Source organism: Aphis gossypii, chromosome 1 (genome assembly GCF_020184175.1).
Source record: "Aphis gossypii isolate Hap1 chromosome 1, ASM2018417v2, whole genome shotgun sequence".
NCBI classification, from domain to species: Eukaryota; Metazoa; Arthropoda; class Insecta; order Hemiptera; family Aphididae; genus Aphis; species Aphis gossypii.
The window spans coordinates 20,157,145-20,178,023 of record NC_065530.1 but is presented as its reverse complement, the minus strand read 5'-3'; the positions used below and the strand labels follow the sequence as shown (position 1 = coordinate 20,178,023).

Genomic DNA, 20,879 nt, shown 5'->3' with positions numbered 1-20,879 from the left:
TTGATACTAACTATCTCTATGGAGATTGGACTAACTAAGAATTAAGAATGAAGTAAAACTGGCAAAGGAAAGAAGTCAATGAAGACAAGTTTTGTTGCCACAATGGGCCTAAATGGCTTGTTAAATGCCGAAGAAGACGAAGAAAAATTAACTATATTAATATTAAGAAATTATAAAAATTGAGTATGTATAAATCGATTTAAATACAATATATTTTATTTTATTACTTTAGGTAAGTTTAAACTATACTGGATTTTGTTTTAAATTTTATAAACACACTTAATTAATATAATATTTTTTTTACAATAAATTTAAAAGTTAAAATTAAACATAACATACATAGTATATCAAATAAGAATAACAAGCACCTATTTATTACTACATAATTTTAAAAGTTTTGTTCTGGATTAATATAAAATGTATGTTTTTTGTAAATTCATACACTTTCATTAATTTTCAATAGCCCTTCAATATTTTTCTTAAGAAGAAGTAATTCACTTTTAGTTTGCTCATCAAATGATACGTCCATAGTAGAACCAACTCTAGGTAATATTGAAAGAACCTTAAAAAACAACACAAAAATGTAAAAAATTACTATTGCAGAAATAGTTTTTAAATTTGAAATACATTTCCATTGGCTAATGGTACACTGATTGTAGCCATGTCATCTCTAGAAACTGATGAAATCATAAGTGGACTTCCTGTCATTGAAAGTGCAATTTCTCCTTGATTTGGACGCCTCATCATCGACATAGGTTCATTCATATTTACTTTTGGTGTAACTGTTGCTGAAGATAGAAGTGGTTGATTAATTGGAGTCTAAAATATATTATATATTATATTATATTATATACATTTTTAAATAAGATTACTGATTTATACATTTAAAAAAAATATCAAGAAATAGCAATAAAAAAAAGGGATAAGAAATACTTTGTACTACATAATATGAAAAATTGATTATTTTTAAAAAAAAATATACGATTTTAATTTTAGATTAAAAAAAATGAATGTATCATCTTTAAAGTTATACGTTTATGTTTAATTGTTTGCTAATTACTAATTAGTTTAAAAATAATTAATCTTTTTTTTTTGTGGTGAAATTTATATTTATTATTACTATATTTACTTGCTTATCATTTATTGTGTGCTCTGATAATCAAAATTAATTGAATTATAGTAATATGAAAATTTTTAATGTTTAGAGCCTATCTCATTAGTTTTTATATTGAAATTTAAGGTGATCATCACATATGAATTAAGTGAATAAATTATCTTCTACAATTTGATTTTTCACTCATGCATTTAAATTTACTAAAACATAATGTAAATTATATTAAATTTAATGTTATTTTTACATTAATGAGGAATTGAATGGTGTTGATGTATGGGTAACAGAAAATAAGTCAATTTTGACTATTTTAATTATATTTTTTGTTTCTTAAAATATAGTAATTTTAATTTTTAACATATTCTCTTTTATATCTGTACCTATACTGTCAAATTCATAATTTATTAGTAATTGAGAAAAGACTAACATAGGTCATGAAAAAAAAATGATTGAAAATCAATAACTATGTTATACATGATTGCTAAGAGCATTATACATTTTAAGTTTTAGTAAGACTTTACTGATATGAATGAGTATTTATCTAAATTAATTTTTTGAATATTAATACTCCACATATTATATTTACTTTAAATTTAGATTCTATTATTTCTGTTGATAGTGGTAGATCATCGTCGATATATTGTGTGGCACTGCAGAATTTTACTACTTTTGTAGAAGCAAAAGAACCATGGATCTTCAATACCGAAGTAGATACTGAAACAAAAATGTAAGGTTATTATGGTATAATATTATTAATATTTTTAAAATAAATTGAAAATACATTTTTATATTAAAACTTAAATGCTTGAAATAAATCCACAATTTATACAGGTATTATAACTCTGCTTTGTACTATAGCCACAGGCTTTTTTTTAGTCTTTCCAACTAATTACACGCTTTCCACTTGGTATTTACAATTTAAATGTTTGAACTTTAAACCATAATGCACTATGACTATGAATCATTGTTTCTATGCACTAAGTCATTTATTTATTCATTTATATATACATATATATATTATATATATAGGTATGTATCATTTTATACACTATCAAAAAGTATTTATATACTAAAATTTAATTATTACTAACTCTAAAAAAATTAAAATATCTAATTTCAATCACATAGATAATTTAGAAATAAATGTATCTATCAATTGATTTTTTCTTAATAATATTTCATAAACCTCAAATTAATAACTATAAATTAGATACATAGATAGAATCAAAAAATAATCAAGATACAATATGTAAACCATTTAACAAGTTAATAGGAAAATTAATAACTTAATACAAAATCTAAGACATAAGGCTCTACTTCAGTGTAGAGAAATTTTTAGTAGGTAATATTTTATATTACATGCTATATTGTATTATGTATAATTCTTGTAACTAAAATAACTAAACAAATATTATACAGATAAAAAAAAGATTTACTGTTTAAATAGGTACTTCTTACCATTTGTTTGTTTGATTGTTCTATTTACTGTGCCTTTGGTAACAGGTCTTGAAGGTTGTTCCAGATGTTTTTTAGTTACACAGTTGAATTTTATAGTATATTGTTTAAAAATCTGTAAAGATAAATGATTACTTCTATGTAATATATATTAATATATATGTATTAAATTTATGTAATAATTATTAAAATTCAATATCCAATGTTTATTATGTTGTATAATCCAATAGATATTTATACTAATGCAATACTATGATACTCGCCATGTCATAGAGATTATTATGTAATATGTCACCAATATTCATTTTTGTCATTAAAAATGAATTTTCAATTAAATTTCTATAGTTTTCAATTATGGCAAAAAAATAATTTTCAATAATTTGTTCTAAAAAACGAAAAAAGTACATTCGTTAATAAACACACAAAATGGTTACTCATGTTCAATATTACTTTCACAATCAAATTCATATAAAATGTCTTTTACAGATTTCGTTTGATTACCCATAGTCGCATTCACAGCAGTCAAGTTCGTTTCAACAGCCGAACGCTTAACTTTTCTTCCTTTGGTTCGTGGCATTTTGGATCAACTTATTTCTAGGACAATTAATCAAATATATTATATAAAGTACTTAAAGAATTAACTATAAGCGGGTTTGACACGACAAGTATGTTATTTATGACGATGGATAACTGTAACATGAAGTCATGAAATCTATCGACACAACAATGCCAATATAGGTAATAATAATTTAAGTAAAAACTAAAAAATAATTTGATAATTTTCTGATGACTTGATGAAAAATCTGATGACTTAGACCACCATAAATGTTTAACATTGTTTTGATTGACTGGAATTATTATCATATTGGTTATTATTGTTATTAATTATTATACCCATTACCAGCTGTTTATGTGACATCTATTTTTAGTTTTATTTTAATAATATTTTATTTTATCAACATACCTACAATATCTATGTAATTGCATTAGATTATATAATGAAGGTGGATATAATATCCACTTTGCATATAAAATATGATCTAAGGTAATTGCCCGAGTATCGTTGATATCTGCTGATAACTGATCTCTTTTTTATGGTGGAATCCCAAAATAGATGAATCTATTTCATCATATAATTTACCGCAAATCACCATTCATAATAATTAATATATTCCGCTAAAAAGACGACGTGTGACTGTCTGATTCAAATGGACTAATTTCTTATTGAAATATCGAGGTGAAAAATAAGTAGGTACTTATTTTTACTTTAGAGTCAAATAATTGTTTAATAGGTAGGTACCTATTTATACATAACTGTAAGTATGTAAAGAAATCTTTAAATTTATAATAAATATATTACTTATTTGTAAGACTCGGATTTTTAAGCATACCTATGGTTTTTTTTATAAATGAGATAGAAATCTAATTTTTATACATAAATTCGTTTTACATCATTCTGATTCCATATTAACCAATTTGTTTTTACTTTTTTCGGCATCCGGCTTTATTTTATGTAAATGCTTTTTTTGCTTTTTCCGGTTATTCCAACCATAGACCTATGGGTCTATGATTCCAACTGTGCAATTTTATTTGTTTATTACTATTATCTTATAGAGATAAAAAAAAATAATTACCCAATAAGAAATGTAAAAACCCGGAGTACGGAATACGAAATGTTTATACTAGATTATTATTGTTTTCAATGTTTTCATTATCAACTTGATTATTAAATGTTTAAACATAATTATTATGATATATATATATATTATAGATGATCGACCTACAAATAGCCTGTTGCCTGTAGTACCTAATACCTATACGCTCCGCTCAGTACGCCTACTACACCTATAACATCAATATCGATCGTTTCAAAATTTAAAATTTAGTGTAATTTGAAACCTCTTTTGAGAAGTATGTATTTATCACTTTACTGGACGAAGAGCGTTCGTTTTCTATGCATTAAAATAACATTCTGTCGGACATTAGAGTCAGTTTCACCTACTGGAAATTTAGGAAAATAGACGGTAATTAGTTTTTTTTTTAATTTAAATTAATTTTTTAAATGTTTTATTCAGTCTCGAGGTCATTGGCGCTTGAGTATTCTTGTTGCAGGGTCTCCAAAAACTATGAAGTGTGGTTGAGGAGGATAGGTTAGAATAAGAAGATTTGAATCGTCAAAGAGATGTTTATGTAAACGTGTGTAATTAGTTTTAGCAATTTCATTTATCGTAGGAATTTTGAAAGTTAGAGACGTATGGACGAGAATAAAATATTTAAATCAAAGAGTACGATATAAGTTATTTAATATGATTTTTGGATGGGAATACGGGATTGCAACTATTTTCAATTTTCTTTTATATATTTTCGACCTACCTATTTTATTTTATTGCAACAGTGCAACACATAATAGTATTAAAAAGGAATGAAAAAAAAACAATAACGTTAATTTTTCAATTTTATTTTTTATCTTTTTATACACCAAATTTAAAAATATCAGCTTTTTTAACGTCCTACAACTGTGCTATAGAATAGTAGCACAGTAGGCCAGTCCGTTATTGCTACTGTACCGTGTTACTAAAATACTAAAGTAAGTTGATTTCTAAAATTTCGGATAGTTTTCATAAATCATTATAATGTCCAGGACTGCTTATTTTAATGTAAAAGTGAAACACATATTGTTTAATATTGTGTTAATATTAACAATGAAAACCATTTTAACCTGTATTTGTGTCGAAATTTAAAATCGAAAAGACAAATTGTTTATAATGCTTATAAGTTGTTCGTTGTACATGATTAAAAATAAATTTGCAACTTTGTCTATCCTATGGGCTTTTTGTACATAAGTTTGTGTATATTATTGAAATACATATAAGTATTACCTAAGTTACATAATATAAATTTAAATTTATACCTTCTTGTAATATAGTCATTGCATTGGCCATTGAGACACTAATGAACATCAACTAGAACAAATATTGAACTGGTTTCAACAAATTACTTAAAAGTTTTTTTTATTGTAGTATATGTATCACCGGAACAAGAGTTAAGAATCGCTTTCACAGTTTCACATTATTCTCACGGCTCACGCCTCACATCGTTTATTATACAAAAAAAACTTTAAAAAAACAATTATTACTCTAAAATCACCGACTTCCGTCACCAAAGTAGGCGCTTACTGCTCAGTGCTCACATATTATTATAGTCACAAATCGCATTACCTTGTTGAAATTGAAAATGTCGACTTTCATTTGTGTAATAGAATTCTAGAATAGAGTAAGTTGAATACACAGAAAAATTATACTATATGATTTATTTAAAACGTTGCATATTCAACTTGCGTACAATATTTTTGCGATATGTTCATGTTTTGGCCCTTGGGATTGAATGATGAGCTTATAATTTAATAATTAATTGCTGGAGTTGAATGTTGAATCCGCTCAAGTTTTAAATTCCATCCAATTTTTGAATATAGTTTCAGTATTTCACTTTCACGCAAATTACGTGCCAATCATGTTAAATTGAGTTACATATAGCTATATTTTTTCTAAAAATTTGTGATTTTACGTATTCAATATTTTGCTTTAAATATTAATCATTACTTCATATGGTTTTATTCTCCTGAATTACGAAGTTTTTTCCTATGTTTTCTAACTCATAAGTAGGTTTTCGACAAACTTAATATGTTTCATGTGTCATAAAAATAAATTATAGAGCTATAATAATATCATACATTTTGTCATTTTAATGAGGTATAACCTAGGTATTTAGTATTCCGAAATAATAATATTACAACATATTAATGTATATCACGTTATAATGTTTTTAATTTAAACAAAATATAAACATCGTACTTTTGGATAATATGAGACATATGAGTCATAACCCGCATCATTGAAATAAACTATAATAATATGTAATCAAACATCATTTCGTTTCTTTTTTCCGATTCAAATTCATTAAAAATGAAGCTTGTTGTTTTAAATAAATAATTACACTACAATGATTAAGCAAACTATAGAAGTAAGTTAAGTATGCAACAAATATATGTTGTGTTAGTGAAAAATACTACTAGTAAAAAAAAAAAAACTATAGTGAGCACCGAGTATAAGGGTTTTAATTTTGTATAATAAAACTTTCTAATAGATAATTAAACGTTACAAGTAAAAACGTTTCAAAATATAGTAAGTAACATAAAACATCATTTTACATGTAATATTAGTAATATTATTACAAATATTAACAATATAAATATAAAATAATACCTATTATTATATATTTTACACCAAGTTTTCTTCCACGGATGTAGGTACCTACGCAATACACACTAAACATACATTATACATAATATATTATATCTGTAGGCTATAGTCTATTCATAAGAATTTGGAGTTTGGAATTAATTTATCTGACAATATAACGATAGTTTTTAATGAATACGCCGGAACATCAAGCGTATGGGTAAAAAAACAGTGTCTACGACAAAGGTCAATGATAAACAGTTATAGTAGTACGGGTGTACACACACTATATATTGTATAAAAATATTATACAGGGTCTTTCGAACTTCATATTTCTCATCCATGATCCAATGATCCGTATACCTATAATACCATTTTCGTTCTCGAAATCCTTAACATCCCAAATGAAAAGTGTAGGTACCTAGTAGATGTGCCAATTGTATTGTACCTATATGAATATAATTTCGTAGTGTATGAAATTGTCAAATCTTCCCGAATGTATATTATGTATAATAGGTATATGAATGTGTTTTGCTAGTGTGTCCTCGCACAGTGATTAAATTAGTGGAGTGTATGAAGAATTCGTACGTGTCACACGCACAACTAACACGGATGTAGGTACCTATATACACACAACTCGACCAGTTTTCCGTCACGACCTTATATCTGCGTACCTCACTGTGTATACGTATATACAAATATAAAATTTATCTGTATACGCGTATAATATGTAAATACGACCTCGAAATTTTTGAGCGTTTTTATTTCAAATTCAACGAGGAATTCTAATGGTATTATAGACACTATAAGATGGTCGTACACATGTATTATATACGTATATATGTGGTGTTAATACGTTGTGTACAATATATACCGTGATTACGTTATGCAAATATTGCGGAGGTCCGTCTTCACGAATGATATACATTGTACCGCGTCCTGTGACCTCTGTAAGGTATATACAACTCGTAACCTGCAACTGCTGCCAGTCGTTCGCGAGGCAACCGACGACAACGACGGTCGTGCGGCCGTGGCTATACATAATTTGTTATCCTACCGCAATTTTACTGTCTGCCCTGTGTCGTCGTCGGCCAAACTGAAGAGTATATACTAATAATATTAAAAACGCGACATTATAAATTATTTTAATATACCTAGTCTCGAGTCCAGCGAATAGATGCCGAACCTCCGCCGGGTGACCGACGTGGTCTTTGCCATTGCCGTCACTGCAGCGTGGATATCTGCCTCAGCATGCGGAGAGGCGGCATCGGCCGACATCCAAAGATACGAGCCTGACTGGACCAGCTTGGACGCTAGACCGCTGCCCGCGTGGTACGACCAGGCCAAGTTTGGAGTGTTCATCCACTGGGGTGTGTACTCGGTGCCAGCGTTTGGCAGCGAATGGTTTTGGATGAACTGGAGAGGTAAAGTGAGGATTGTAGGTTTGTCTGTATACTATGTGATTCACTAGTAAACATGATCGTCCCAATTTTTTTTTAATACCATACATTAATACATTTATTCAAATTTCGAATTTTAAAACTTTGAAGTTTACCTAAAGAGAATAATATTTTCAATTTTTTAGATTTATATAGTATTTAACTATGTAATAAGCAATAACAGTCTTAAGTCAATACGATTTTCTTCTTTGAAACAAAAACCAACTAAATTTTTTTATTATAATTGTTAAGCAAAAAATGATATTTTTAAAAAGTTATAAGTATCTAAATCAAAATTCAGACGAGTTTATTCTGAGTTAATAAAATATATAATATACATAGTAAGGATAATAGTTCTACAAAAATACTTCTTAAATAATGAATCTAAGAATTTTTTAAAAAACTATTAAAAAATGTTAATTGATTAACATTAATTATAGGTAATAACTATTAACATTTTTAAGCCGTTATATTCTCTATATCCTCTAAATATATTTTCATTAGTACACAAAGTCAAATAACTCAAAAACTACTGGTTTGAATTTAAATTGAAATTGGTACATTTTCAAAACAATCATTTTAACAAATTATTTAAAAAAAGTTGATTTTCATTTGAAAAAAAGAAGTTGATACTACTCACCACAAAATATTCTACATATGGTTTAAAAATCTAAGTATTTAAAAATATATAACTAGTAAGTTTGAAAATTTAAAAATCAGAACTTGAAAAAATTAATTATTTAAAGAAAAAAATAGGGGTGAGCTTGAAGAATCATCTGTATAATATGACGCAATATTACGACAAATTATTGTTTTAACTAGTTTATGTTGAGAAAAACTATTACAGAAACCAAAACAAAAATAATTAATTTAGCATTTTTAGTTACATAAACTATTTTTTTTTAATTTATATTAATATTCTTCTAGTAAATTGTACTCAAGAGTTATAAATAATAATAAAAATATAATATAGGTATTAGGTATTAGAATTTACATTATATATAACTATTAACTAGTGAATTTTAATTTGAAAGTTATAATACACAAGCACGTATTCTGTAGGTGGGGTATCCTAGAAATTAAAAATAAAATGTACCTATTGTATAGGTACGAATATTAATCATGTACAAAAATAAAATAAAAACCGTATTCATATAATATCATATCGTATATATTATTTAGACTCCCCCCCTCCACTAAAAAAATCCTGATTACGTGCCGGGTTTTATGTGATACCGATTATAGACTATTATTATTTATTAGTTATTACTATATTGTATAAACAAAATCAATTTGTAATTTTCATTACATGGTTCATTTCCTTCTAAACTGACACAGTAACACGAATAATATCATCTGCTACAATATTTGATCGTTGTATCTAAATTTCATTTTGACATCATTTCAAAGTAAGAAAAAGTAATAATTTTTTTTTACTTTTTTAATTTTTATAAAATTTTAAAATTTATATAAATTGATATTTTGAATTATCGGATATTATATATATTATTATACTAAAACCACACAGAAATTATTTTAGATCCTAAATATAATATACTATAAATTCTAATAGTTTATGATGATTTCACGTCATTATATTATCAAGATTCTAAATCACAACAAGGTTTGTACAAAAAATAATATTTTTTTTTTTGTTTACTCCGGCCGGCAGTTACCGTGGTAGGCATTTAAATTTTAGTTGTTAAGAGGATGCTACACCCGCATGCAGCGTTGTCTCTGTCTTACAAATGTAGAACATAACAAAAACTGTTTTGTATGGAAAAAAACCAAGAAGGCGACAATCAGAATTAAAAAACAAAATTTTCACTAGATAAAAAAGGAGTACTTTGGCTGTGAAATATCGCTTATATTTTTTCGATATCATCACTACAAAAAAAGTTATTTAAGTTTGAAAATACATCATTTTGAAACAATAAGAACTTTTTTATGCAAGTGATATCAAAAAAATAAAAACGATATTTCACAGCTAAAGTTCTCTTATATATATGGTAAAATTTCGTTTGCATCTTAATTGTGACTGTAGGTAGCTTTATTCTTTCCGGCGTAGAAAAGTTTTTGCTGTTTTACATTTTTAAGACAGAGTCAACACATGCGGGTGTAGTGTCCTCTTAAGTTAAGTTTAACTACTATGTGTACCATACTACTTTAATATGCTTAAATTAACATTTGTTTGAATAATTATTATAAACGTATAATTACATGAATGATTGTCCATTGTATATTATATTTGTATGTTTAACAAGATGAAAGTACACAGTACCAAATTTTTTTCTAATGTCATGTTTGTGTCTTGTTAAAAATATAATAGACATGTAGATATAGACATTTATAATTATTACACAACGAACCTTAATAATATTTAATCACATAAAAACAACTTACAAACATTTTAAATTAAGTCATTCATATTAATAAATTAAAATTAATTGTTGTACAAAAACATTATTGTTAAATGCTTAAATGAAAATCTTGTAAAGTAGAGATATTAACATCTAAATGACGAAAACCTCGCTTATAGTTGCCATGATAATCATTGAATCATATAGTTATAAGTAGGGCTAGGATTTATATGCATTTGCATGTTTTTTTCCTTAAGTCCAAATTTAATGGTTGTCAGATTTGTCCACGATTTGGCTAATTCTCGTTTAAATAGAACCAATTTATTTTTGCATATTTTTGCATATTTTGAACACAATGCATATAATTGCATATTTATAGATTTTTGGAATTTTGACTTTTTTTAACTTAAATTTTCAAATTTTTATAATTTATTGTTAATTTTAAATGGTGTTTTTTTCATAAAATCGATAATTTTTGGTTTATCCGTCGAATTATTGTAAATATAAAGTATAAATATTATCTATCTAAGAAATCGATATTGATTAACTCCAGGATAAATCGCATTATTTAAAATATGCACCAATAACCTCGTGTGATGTGGAAAGGAGTTTTAGTCAGTATAAATCTATATTACGTTCAAATCGCTGGATGTTTGTATTTGAAAATTATTGAAACAACACATTATAGTAGCATGTAATAATGATATAATATAAACTAATATTCAATATTTTAATGTAATAATAATACAATTTTGAATTATGATAAATAATAATACTCTAGAAATAATAAAAATTTGTTTTTGCATATTTTTGCATATTTTGGTAAATAAAATGCATATTTTACAATTTTTTATTGCATATAAATCCTAGCCCTAGTTATAAGTATTATACCTAATAATCATTTTTCATATTTACTTGACTTATACAGGTAGAAAGGGCGCAAACTATGTAAATTTTATGACAAAAAATTACAAGCCAGGTTTCACGTACCAAGAATTTGGTCCACAGTTCACCGCGGAATTCTTTGACCCTATGCAATGGGCCAGTATCATCAAGGACTCCGGTGCAAAGTAACTATACATCATACCAATAGACAATATGTATTTATTCATGACATTTACGTAAAACCTCTTTTTTTACAAACTGTATAAGATTACTTGAAATATATATGACAAAATTGATGAGCATTAATATGATATGATAAAACATTACACAATCATGAAATAAAATTAGGTTATTGCCATGTTTGTATTTTCATATGCTTAAAACATAAATTAGGGAAATAGTTGGAAAAATATAATGAAAACTCCACACATCCCGCAAATATTATGTTTAATAATAATTATCGTATTATTTTGAGTTGTAGTTGCATATCTAATAGGTATTATATTATATTATTATTTAGATACGTAGTATTGACCACTAAACACCACGAAGGTTACACATTGTGGCCATCGAAAAAATCATTCGGATGGAACTCTGTAGATGTAGGACCTCATAAAGATCTAGTAGGTACGTACATACACAAATTATGGAGTTGAAATTTTTACGACGTATGACGATATCGATGTTTTTTATCTGTGATGTAAATATTATTATAATAATATTATTGTTGTGTTTTTTATGCGTGAAGGTGACCTGAGCAGAGCCATAAGAAGTTTAAATAAGACTCGGTTTGGGGTGTATCATTCGTTATACGAATGGTTTAACCCACTTTGGTTACAGGACAAACAATCAAATTTGACCACTAACACATTTGTGACCGAGAAAGTACTCCCAGAACTTTACGAATTGGTAAAATTATTGATTATTATAGTATAAGTACATTTAACAGAGTCATGTTGAACTAATTTTTGGTGAGGAGCAAAAATATATATAATAGATAACCACCCCTCCTTTCTCATTCTAGTGGCATTGAATTCATCTCAACAAAACAATTTTAATTTACAAAAAAATGTATGTATATGTTTGTATAGAGATATTCGTATAATCATAATAATCGTATATATAATATATACCTATTCAATTACTTTATGTTAAATAATGTTAAATAATTAACGGGGTTTTATGCTGTAAGTTCCACAAATATGACACATAATTGTAGACATAGTATATTTCTATGATATACTTAGATATTTTAGGGCATGGAGTACCATAAACCCAAAAAATTTTGATAGAGCAATTACTTTAAAATAACACTTTCACCACGCCGCTGCATTATGCCATTATAATATATACTTATATACAATGTATAAAAATAATATCAAAAGTTCTAATGATGGAACTTTATTTATTATCATATATACTCGTATATTTAATACGTATATTAATGTACTTTAATAATAATATATTAAATAGGTGAACCATTACAAACCTGAAATCATATGGTCGGATGGTGAATGGGAAGCGCCAGACACTTACTGGGATTCGTTGAACTTCCTCGCATGGCTCTATAACGATAGTCCTGTCAAAGACACAATAGTCGTGAATGATCGATGGGGTGGCGATACACTATGCAAGCATGGTGGATTTATGACCTGTGCAGATAGATATCAACCAGGTATTTTATAATGTATTATAATTATAGATTCGAACACAAAATTAGATTTAATAAACGTCGAATTTACGCATAATTACAGCGTGTATACTGTATAGTGTATACACTACACAGGGTGAATATTTTATCGAAAAACATTTATTACCTATTTCAAAAATGATTAAAGTGTAACATTTAACATCATTTTTTTCACATATTATTAAATCGTTAATTAAAACAACGCTTTGAAAAAATATATTTTTACTATTTTTTAAGTTTTTAACTGTTGTGTGTGACATATAGATGTATATATGTACATATATATATATACCTATATTTAATTCCATCATGTTCCGAAGTAGAAAATTATTCAGAGTATTTTTATATAAAAATCAAATTATGGACGATTACCAAGTTAATTAGTTATAAATATTTATTTTAAGTGTATGTGAGCAGAGTAGTACAGACTAATACATTTTGCGAAGTACTTCTTGCGGCAGTGCCATCCCACTTTGCTTATCAAATCTTAAAACAACACTTAAAATATTCTCATCAAAAGTTCAATTTTACACTCAGAAATATTCTATACAGCTTAAAAAACAGATCAAAAATGTATGTTACAATTAACAAATTATATGAATAGAAAAATGTTAGTAGTTCTTTTAAGTAATGATTGTTCTTCAATCAAAGAATAACTCAGTTTTTATATACTTAGAAATTATATTATTAGGTATATATTATAAGCCATTGAATTTAGTACACATTTTATGATCATATTATACATATTACCTATTTATATTGCAGGGAAGGTGATTAGTCGAAAATGGGAAAACGCTATGACAATTGATAAGTATTCGTGGGGCTACAGAAGGAATGCTAGAGCATTAGATGTATTCTCAATACAGAATTTAATCACTCAATTAGTCGAAACAGTAAGCTTTGGAGGTAAATTATACACAGTATATACTATATACTAACTCTATAAATTAATTTGCGTTATTATATAATGTATATTTGCTATACTATTTATAATAATCAATAAACAATAATTTTAAAATAAAATATTATGAATTCATTTCAGGTAATTTGTTACTAAACATTAGTCCTACTAGTGATGGCATGATACCGCCATTACACGAAGAACGTTTGTTACAAATTGGCCAATGGTTGTCCGTTAATGGAGAATCTATTTTTAATACAAATCCATGGTTAACGTGTCAAAATGATACACAACATCCACACTTGTGGTAAAACTGAAATAACAATAGGTACTTGAAATGTTCATGCATTTATTATATTTGGTTTTAAGGTATACACGTGGAAAAAATACTTCGACAATTTATTCGATAGTTTTGCAATGGCCCGATAGTAATTTACTCAACTCTGCGTGTCTGGACAAATTAAATATCGAGTCTATTGTTATGCTGGACACACAAAGTAAACTCAAGGTAATATAATAGATATTAAATAGGTACCTAAGTAGCATTTTTCATTCTTACACTAAATTGTATTATGGCTTGTTTTTCGCGTTCACTGATGGATTTTGAATTGTTACAGTGGAGTCAAAAGGCAGAAGGCGGTTTGTTAATTAAGCTAGATGATAAATCGAAAACCAAAACTGATTGGGGCTGGGCTTTACGCGTGACTTTGAATATTTAAGGATTTTTTCGAGAACTGTATCCTTTCATTTGTACAAGTAATATTTCATAAGAAACAATCGTGCCAAACATCTACAACAAAAATATATATTTATACACTGAAATTAACGAGTAAAATTGATAAACAAATTTAAATTAGGTATAGGTACTATATACTCACAGTTAATAAGAACCTTCTGGTCATTAAAAACATGTGGCTCCCGGTTAGTCCAATATGATCTTTTTGAATTTGTAACAAAAAAAAATCCACCTAATTAAATTTTATTAAATATACAGTTAATTACCTTTTAAATTACTATACTGTTAAGTTAGGTTAACGTTTATTAATAAATTATAATAAACTGAACTCACCTCGTTACAAAATGATTGTTGTGGTATTTCATAAAGCGATCTTTTCGGTAATTTGCTATTTTCGTATATTTTAACGGAGCACAGACATAATAAACATCCTCTCAATGAAGAAACCATAAACGAAAGTATGGCATGAACGTAGTGACTTAGACTAAAATGTTCATTTGTTCGCCTGAATATAATAGTATAAATAACCACAAAATACACAAGCTAAAATTTAAGTTAATGTTGAAACATAAAAAAATTATTTTTATTTTTGTTTGTTTAGAAATAGATGTAGATAGGCATTTACTTTAAATTATATTATTTGGGTTAATGGTTTTTTTAATGATATCGGAACATATTAAATTAGATATCAATGATTGTCAGTTTGATTTAAATTTTTCAACCATTTAGATAATAATGATAATTTAATTTAAAATCTAGAAATAAGATGTGAAGAACCGAAGACTCGTTGTAATTTAGAGTATTTGTATTTTTAAATATGAGTTATATAATCGTTTCCTATTTGAAATTTTTTATGTAAAAAGCATGAAAAATAAATTTATTTTTAATAAATAATAAATATACATATTTGTGTTGTGTGTAGAAAAAAAAAACCGTGTTATAGAATTAATTTTATTACGATAATAAATGTATGATATATCATAATATTTAATGAATAACAAAATATGTGCTATATAGCTACACTTAACTAATCAAATATCCAATCTACGTCAGAATCTCGAACTATAACTTATTCTATTTATTTATACCTATGAAGAGGCGAATTATTCACAGTTGAATATTTGAAATTTGAATAGAGATGTTGTTGGTGTGACATTAAACATACTGTGCACTAAAATAAAGGTAACTCCGAGTCTTCAAGGATTTTGGATTGTCACATCACTAGCATATTTTTCATACGTATAATTATAAATGAAATATACGAACATATTATTATAGTCGAATCCAAGTATTATACCAACTAGCTTGAACTAATGATTAGCTCACTAACGGTGATTCTGAGATCAAGGCCAGTATACCTTGATTCGAGTATCTATATCATACTCTATAGGTAATACATTAATATTTGGTTACCTAGTCAGATAGGGCTGTTAAGTGTGTTAAAAACCATCCTAAAAAGGATCGGTTTCATTATAAGTACATATTGAAAATGTCTTATTAAAATGGTTTACATTTTTAAAGTAAAATTTCTTTGAAGGTTGTACGCAGGATTTAAAGATGTATAAATGTATAATAATATATACGAGGAATCTAAATCTGTTATCAAATATCCCTATAATCGCGTATTTAATCAATCAGTACTTTGGAGTTTGGAATGAAAATAGCTCATTCAGAACTCCTGTAATTTATATATGCATTATGTAATAAACATTAAACATCCTTACACGACGCCCTGGTGCATTTCCACGCATATGATGTACACGTGTATCAGCAAAGATACGCACAACAAATGACACACGCAGTCGTTCAACAGTCTCGCCAAATTGCACAGTCGCGTATAGTCCACTCGCAATGTTTTCCATTGATCCGGTGTCAAGTTCTGTAATCCACACATTACAATAAGCATTAAGCACACTTGTATGTAATACAGTAGAATAACATCAGTGGCGTATTGGTAGAGGCTTTTTTGAGGCAGTCGGCTCAAGACTAAAGTGAGTGTGAGATTTATGTTATAAAAACAGAATAAAATATACAATTATAAAAATTTAGTTGTATCGCTGTAAAAAAAAGGTTCGGATCATTTTTTTTTTGCGTTACGGATTTGTGACTTAAATTTTTTTATACTGACACAGTGACATATGCATATGTTGAAGGCATATTTATGCAAGTATACAAAGTATTCAACAAGTTAAAAAAAAAAGATAGAAGTAAAGTAACATTATTGAATAAATAAATAATGTAGAAATAAACATTTTGTACAACACCTTTTAATAGTGATTTATAACTCACTTCTCACATGTTAATAAATCACTATTATTCTATGGAATTTCAAAAAATGTTACACTCTCATATCGCGTTCTACGTGCTTATTTTGCCGTTTATTATAATTTAGCTGTAGTTCGCAAGCGTCCTTAAACTCGACCAATCGATAATCGGTAATTGCTAGATTATTGATATTTTATTAACAATCACGTAATCACGTTAATAGCTTTAAATATATGTACTGACTTGGGGACTGGGGCTTAGCTAAATACTAACCTGGAAATAGTAAATTAACTTTTAAAAATTAAATAATGAAAAATAATATTTTCGGGTGCCGTGAATATTTTGCATACATTGGCACACATTCAATAGATTCCCCACCCTTGCCTATAGTTATATAGTATAATATTACCTATAATATGTTCTGAATATGTACATCGTACATGTACCAACGATTTACCTTTCCTTTGTGTGTTTTCATGCGTTCGTTGAATATCTCAAAGTAATTTCCTAGTGCTAAACTACCCATGATGATGATTTGGTCTGAAAAACAAAGGGTGAGAGTCGATACGGAATTGACGATCAAAACCAGCACTGCTAGCCACGTGTTGTATGTAATAACAGTAAATACTTGTGGAAACATTTTCAAGACGTAAATCTCAAACACTTCGTGTGAATTTTCCCGTTCCGTCGTTATGATACCTGTCAACAAGTAGCTCAGATGCTCCACTGAAATTCAATTTATAAATTCTGAAGCTTTAGTTACATTATTTTTACTCACGAGCAATAACATATTGTATAGTTATTATGTAGGTAAGGGTGTTAAGACAATCTAACCTAACCTATTTGGTAGCAGCACAAACTTAAAATTAGTATCGTAGGTAACAAAGTGGCATGAGTGCGTAGGTTAATGTTTTTCTAGGTCACCGAAACTCAATTTTTCGAATCCCAATTCACCGATTAGCCTGACAACTAATTCAGTAATTCACATATTTGCAATTTATCAAGTGCAGTATAAAATATTATACCTATATACCTACCATGGTACTAAATTTAAAATTGATTAAATAACAAAAAATTCGTCATTAATAATCATAAAATTAGCTTAATATAAATAGTATAATATACTCATTCAATAAAAAATATACAGTTTCATGGTAGGTATACTGATAATATTTTTAATAATAAAAATATTATCCTTCTATGTGTATAACCTATACATTATTCCATGATATTTTAATATATCATCTATGTATTCGATTAATTAATTAATTAATTTGTCAGTCTCTCTTTAATTTTGTGAAATTGTCTCGGTTGCCTCATAGTAGTTCCAGCCCTGATGACCATTGACCATGGACGAGAACCTAATTGAATAGGGAAGGCTGAAGAATTGGATGTGTAACGAGATGGTTTTAATGGCCGAAAAATCTCAAAGAAGAAGAAGAAGAAGAAGAAAATTATTAGGAATGCAGTTAGAAGTTAATAAAATTAATATATATTTATCCAGAGAAATTAAATTAATAGGCTACCTAGTACATTATAGAGGTAGTCAATATTTTGAAAAAGAAAAACTAGATGAATATTTGTTCTGTGAAAGATGTTGATGATAAGGTACTGCTGATTAAAAGTTTTCAATTGAAAAAGCACCAAATGTTTTATGCATTCAGTTGAAAAGGTAAATTATTGCTTGAATGAAAATTAATTATGTATATGCTGACACTACACAGCTTTTGGTCTAACACCCTCTGGATCATATTAATATTTTAATGTTTTAAATGTATGTATTATAACTAATTATATTTTCATAACATTTATTTGTTTTAAGATAATTAATTATGTTTACATGTTTATCAAACAATTTCAAAAAGTATTCAAAGAGTAATGATTCAAATATAATATTTTATGAATTTAAACTATCAGAAAATAAAATACATAAGCGTGGAAATGATACTTTAGAATTGGACAGTTGTAGTGAGTGATCCAAAGTGCGGCTTGCAGATCACAATTATAATGGCGGTTAGTTTTATAACTTAATAATATTATTATTTTGAGTTATTCTATTATTTTTTTTAATATATTAATTCTGATTAACTGTACACATAAATTTAGTATATATCTAGTAAACGATTATAATATATTAATATAATATTTAATGTTACAGACTTAAGTCTCAAATTAATAGCAAAACAGATGGAAAATGTTTAGATGGAAATAGTTCTCTTGATGATAAACCTTGATGAGTTTAAAATTGTATAGATAACATACGAATTTTTAATGTTGATTTTTGTGCAAATTATATGTAATTTTTGTACCTTTGGCGTTTCTATCATGTAGCTCAATATTTTACTCTTAAATTAATATCTTTGAATTTGATCCCTATCTTTTTTATACAAAAAAAATAAAAATTTTATTAATTAATTAATTTGTAATAACCAAAATGTTATTAGGTAATAATTTAAAGTTAGATAACATACATTTTACATCATTACCTACATGGTTACTTTGAATTAAATATCTTAATAATTGTATTGTTTTTACTACACAAAAATATTTAGTAACACAATACACAAGAATTTATTTAATTTATCTCACAAGAATGGAGAAATAATAAAAGCTAAACAATAATTTAAAAATTAAACCGAAGACGTTAGAAATGCAATAGATATATTATAGCTGAATTTTTTAGTAAGTAACCAATACGAAAACAAATAAATACCTAGCCATATTGTATTAAATATACATAATATGAGGTTATCAGGTCGGAAAATGCTGAGTTATAAGGAAAAGTTCTTACCCATTGAAAAAATAATACACAAAATGGATATAAAAGTGAATTTCAACTTCAAATTCTTCTGGTGCCCGAAGTATCCCTCAACCTGTTCCCATTTGTTTAAGAGATTACACCAATTACTTGACAAGTTAATGAGCAACGCCATAGTGACGGCTGATCCACCAAAAAACAAAACTACACCTGTAAACAATTCTCTGTATTGTCATGATTATAATATAATATAATTATAATAATCTGTCGAAGTTCTTTGACCTCCTTTGAATATGTTAGCGCCGGTCTCCTTCAGCCAGCAAAAACTCAAAAACGTCATGATAATTTGACAAACAAGAGCGATTACTGAAAGCACAGTCCTTATACTGAATATCCGGAAACGATCGTGCGATATCGGTATCAAACATAGATACCGGCCAAGTATCGTCGGGAAATGCGTAGCGGATCGGAAGGAGTCAGACGGGATTTCTGGCACGTCCAAAAAGTAACAAGTACTTGACTCGATATCAACCGTCTTGTTGGGATTTATTTTGAATCGTTTAAAATTATTTGATAGTTTCACCCTGAGAACGTTTTTCAACATGACGTAGCTAGGTAGATTATAATAATACGATATCAAATATTTTACATTATATTGCAAACTTTAAGACATGTTTTAACCGTGACGTACAAAACACTATATAGGTGGTATGCCTTCTGGTTGTTGTAAAAACCAAAATCGAATTCTTTACTTTAATTTAACTATTGGTTTTGTGTGATGTGTGAACTACTAAGTGCATTTTGATTTTTATCTTGACATATATCATATACCTACTGACAAATAAACATTTTTAAAAAACTAAAAAATTCAAACACTTAATGACCAAGATGTTTATCAAATACATATACATTGTGATTGACAAGAACCACAATAAGTGAAATAGCTAATATAGATAACTATATATATATATATGTCAATCTAATAACTTTATAATTGAAATTTGTTTAATGTAAGTATACCAACATATAAATGTATTGGCG

At 27.2% G+C, this 20,879-nt stretch overlaps 3 protein-coding genes and 1 long non-coding RNA gene across 15 annotated transcripts; 2 read left to right on the top strand and 2 right to left on the bottom strand.

The window, feature by feature from the left end:
* Nucleotides 1-219: 219 nt before the first annotated feature.
* Nucleotides 220-13,117, bottom strand: LOC114126238 (uncharacterized). 6 transcript variants are annotated; one of them, XM_027990135.2, is made up of 9 exons: nt 7,959-8,106; nt 7,679-7,900; nt 5,478-5,529; nt 3,017-3,160; nt 2,830-2,951; nt 2,570-2,681; nt 1,698-1,825; nt 628-819; nt 221-562 (listed from the first exon to the last, which is right to left on the bottom strand). In XM_027990135.2, exons 4-9 carry the CDS (start codon nt 3,141-3,143, stop codon nt 437-439), a joined length of 807 nt encoding a protein of 268 aa, XP_027845936.2. In that variant the 5' UTR covers nt 3,144-3,160; nt 5,478-5,529; nt 7,679-7,900; nt 7,959-8,106; the 3' UTR covers nt 221-436. The 6 variants fall into 6 exon arrangements, with proteins under 6 accessions (XP_050058381.1, XP_027845936.2, XP_050058280.1 ...); XM_050202424.1 differs by lacking the exons at nt 5,478-5,529; nt 7,679-7,900; nt 7,959-8,106 and adding an exon at nt 12,978-13,117 and having other exon boundaries at nt 220-562; nt 3,068-3,160; XM_050202323.1 differs by lacking the exons at nt 5,478-5,529; nt 7,679-7,900; nt 7,959-8,106 and adding an exon at nt 12,978-13,117.
* LOC114126235 (alpha-L-fucosidase) lies at nt 7,982-15,721 on the top strand. Its single transcript, XM_027990130.2, has 9 exons — nt 7,982-8,228; nt 11,532-11,673; nt 12,009-12,115; nt 12,237-12,397; nt 12,962-13,163; nt 13,944-14,084; nt 14,221-14,386; nt 14,449-14,587; nt 14,697-15,721. Exons 1-9 carry the CDS (start codon nt 7,982-7,984, stop codon nt 14,796-14,798), a joined length of 1,407 nt encoding a protein of 468 aa, XP_027845931.1. The 3' UTR covers nt 14,799-15,721.
* On the bottom strand, nt 14,412-20,667 carry LOC114126236 (gustatory receptor for sugar taste 61a-like). Of its 2 annotated transcripts, none has more exons than XM_050202287.1 (8): nt 20,530-20,667; nt 20,121-20,449; nt 19,872-20,048; nt 17,538-17,779; nt 16,540-16,694; nt 15,149-15,320; nt 14,958-15,047; nt 14,412-14,869 (listed from the first exon to the last, which is right to left on the bottom strand). In XM_050202287.1, exons 2-8 carry the CDS (start codon nt 20,440-20,442, stop codon nt 14,795-14,797), a joined length of 1,233 nt encoding a protein of 410 aa, XP_050058244.1. In that variant the 5' UTR covers nt 20,443-20,449; nt 20,530-20,667; the 3' UTR covers nt 14,412-14,794. The 2 variants fall into 2 exon arrangements, with proteins under 2 accessions (XP_050058244.1, XP_050058208.1); XM_050202251.1 differs by having other exon boundaries at nt 17,538-17,806; nt 20,530-20,665.
* On the top strand, nt 16,661-20,110 carry LOC114126239 (uncharacterized). Of its 6 annotated transcripts, none has more exons than XR_007604713.1 (4): nt 16,661-16,806; nt 18,403-18,854; nt 18,955-19,093; nt 19,239-20,110. It is a non-coding gene; the product is annotated as an uncharacterized LOC114126239 (long non-coding RNA). The 6 variants fall into 6 exon arrangements; XR_007604718.1 differs by lacking the exon at nt 16,661-16,806 and adding an exon at nt 18,219-18,234; XR_007604707.1 differs by lacking the exon at nt 16,661-16,806 and having other exon boundaries at nt 18,242-18,854; nt 19,239-19,762; nt 19,836-20,110.
* Nucleotides 20,668-20,879: the final 212 nt, after the last annotated feature.

Coding starts and splice junctions, on each gene's coding strand:
- LOC114126236 (XM_050202251.1), bottom strand. CDS start 20,442: ATGTTGAAAAACGTTCTCAGGGTGAAACTATCAAATAATTTTAAACGA. Junction 20,049..20,120: donor CGCTAACATATTCAAAGGAG/GTCAAAGAACTT, acceptor AATTGTTTACAG/GTGTAGTTTTGTTTTTTGGT. Junction 15,048..15,148: donor AACAATCATTTTGTAACGAG/GTGAGTTCAGTT, acceptor AAATTTAATTAG/GTGGATTTTTTTTTGTTACA.
- LOC114126238 (XM_050202323.1), bottom strand. CDS start 3,143: ATGCCACGAACCAAAGGAAGAAAAGTTAAGCGTTCGGCTGTTGAAACG. Junction 2,952..3,016: donor ATATGAATTTGATTGTGAAA/GTAATATTGAAC, acceptor TTCGTTTTTTAG/AACAAATTATTGAAAATTAT. Junction 820..1,697: donor TAATAGAATCTAAATTTAAA/GTAAATATAATA, acceptor AATATATTTTAG/ACTCCAATTAATCAACCACT.
- LOC114126235 (XM_027990130.2), top strand. CDS start 7,982: ATGCCGAACCTCCGCCGGGTGACCGACGTGGTCTTTGCCATTGCCGTC. Junction 11,674..12,008: donor ATCAAGGACTCCGGTGCAAA/GTAACTATACAT, acceptor ATTATTATTTAG/ATACGTAGTATTGACCACTA. Junction 12,398..12,961: donor TCCCAGAACTTTACGAATTG/GTAAAATTATTG, acceptor TATATTAAATAG/GTGAACCATTACAAACCTGA.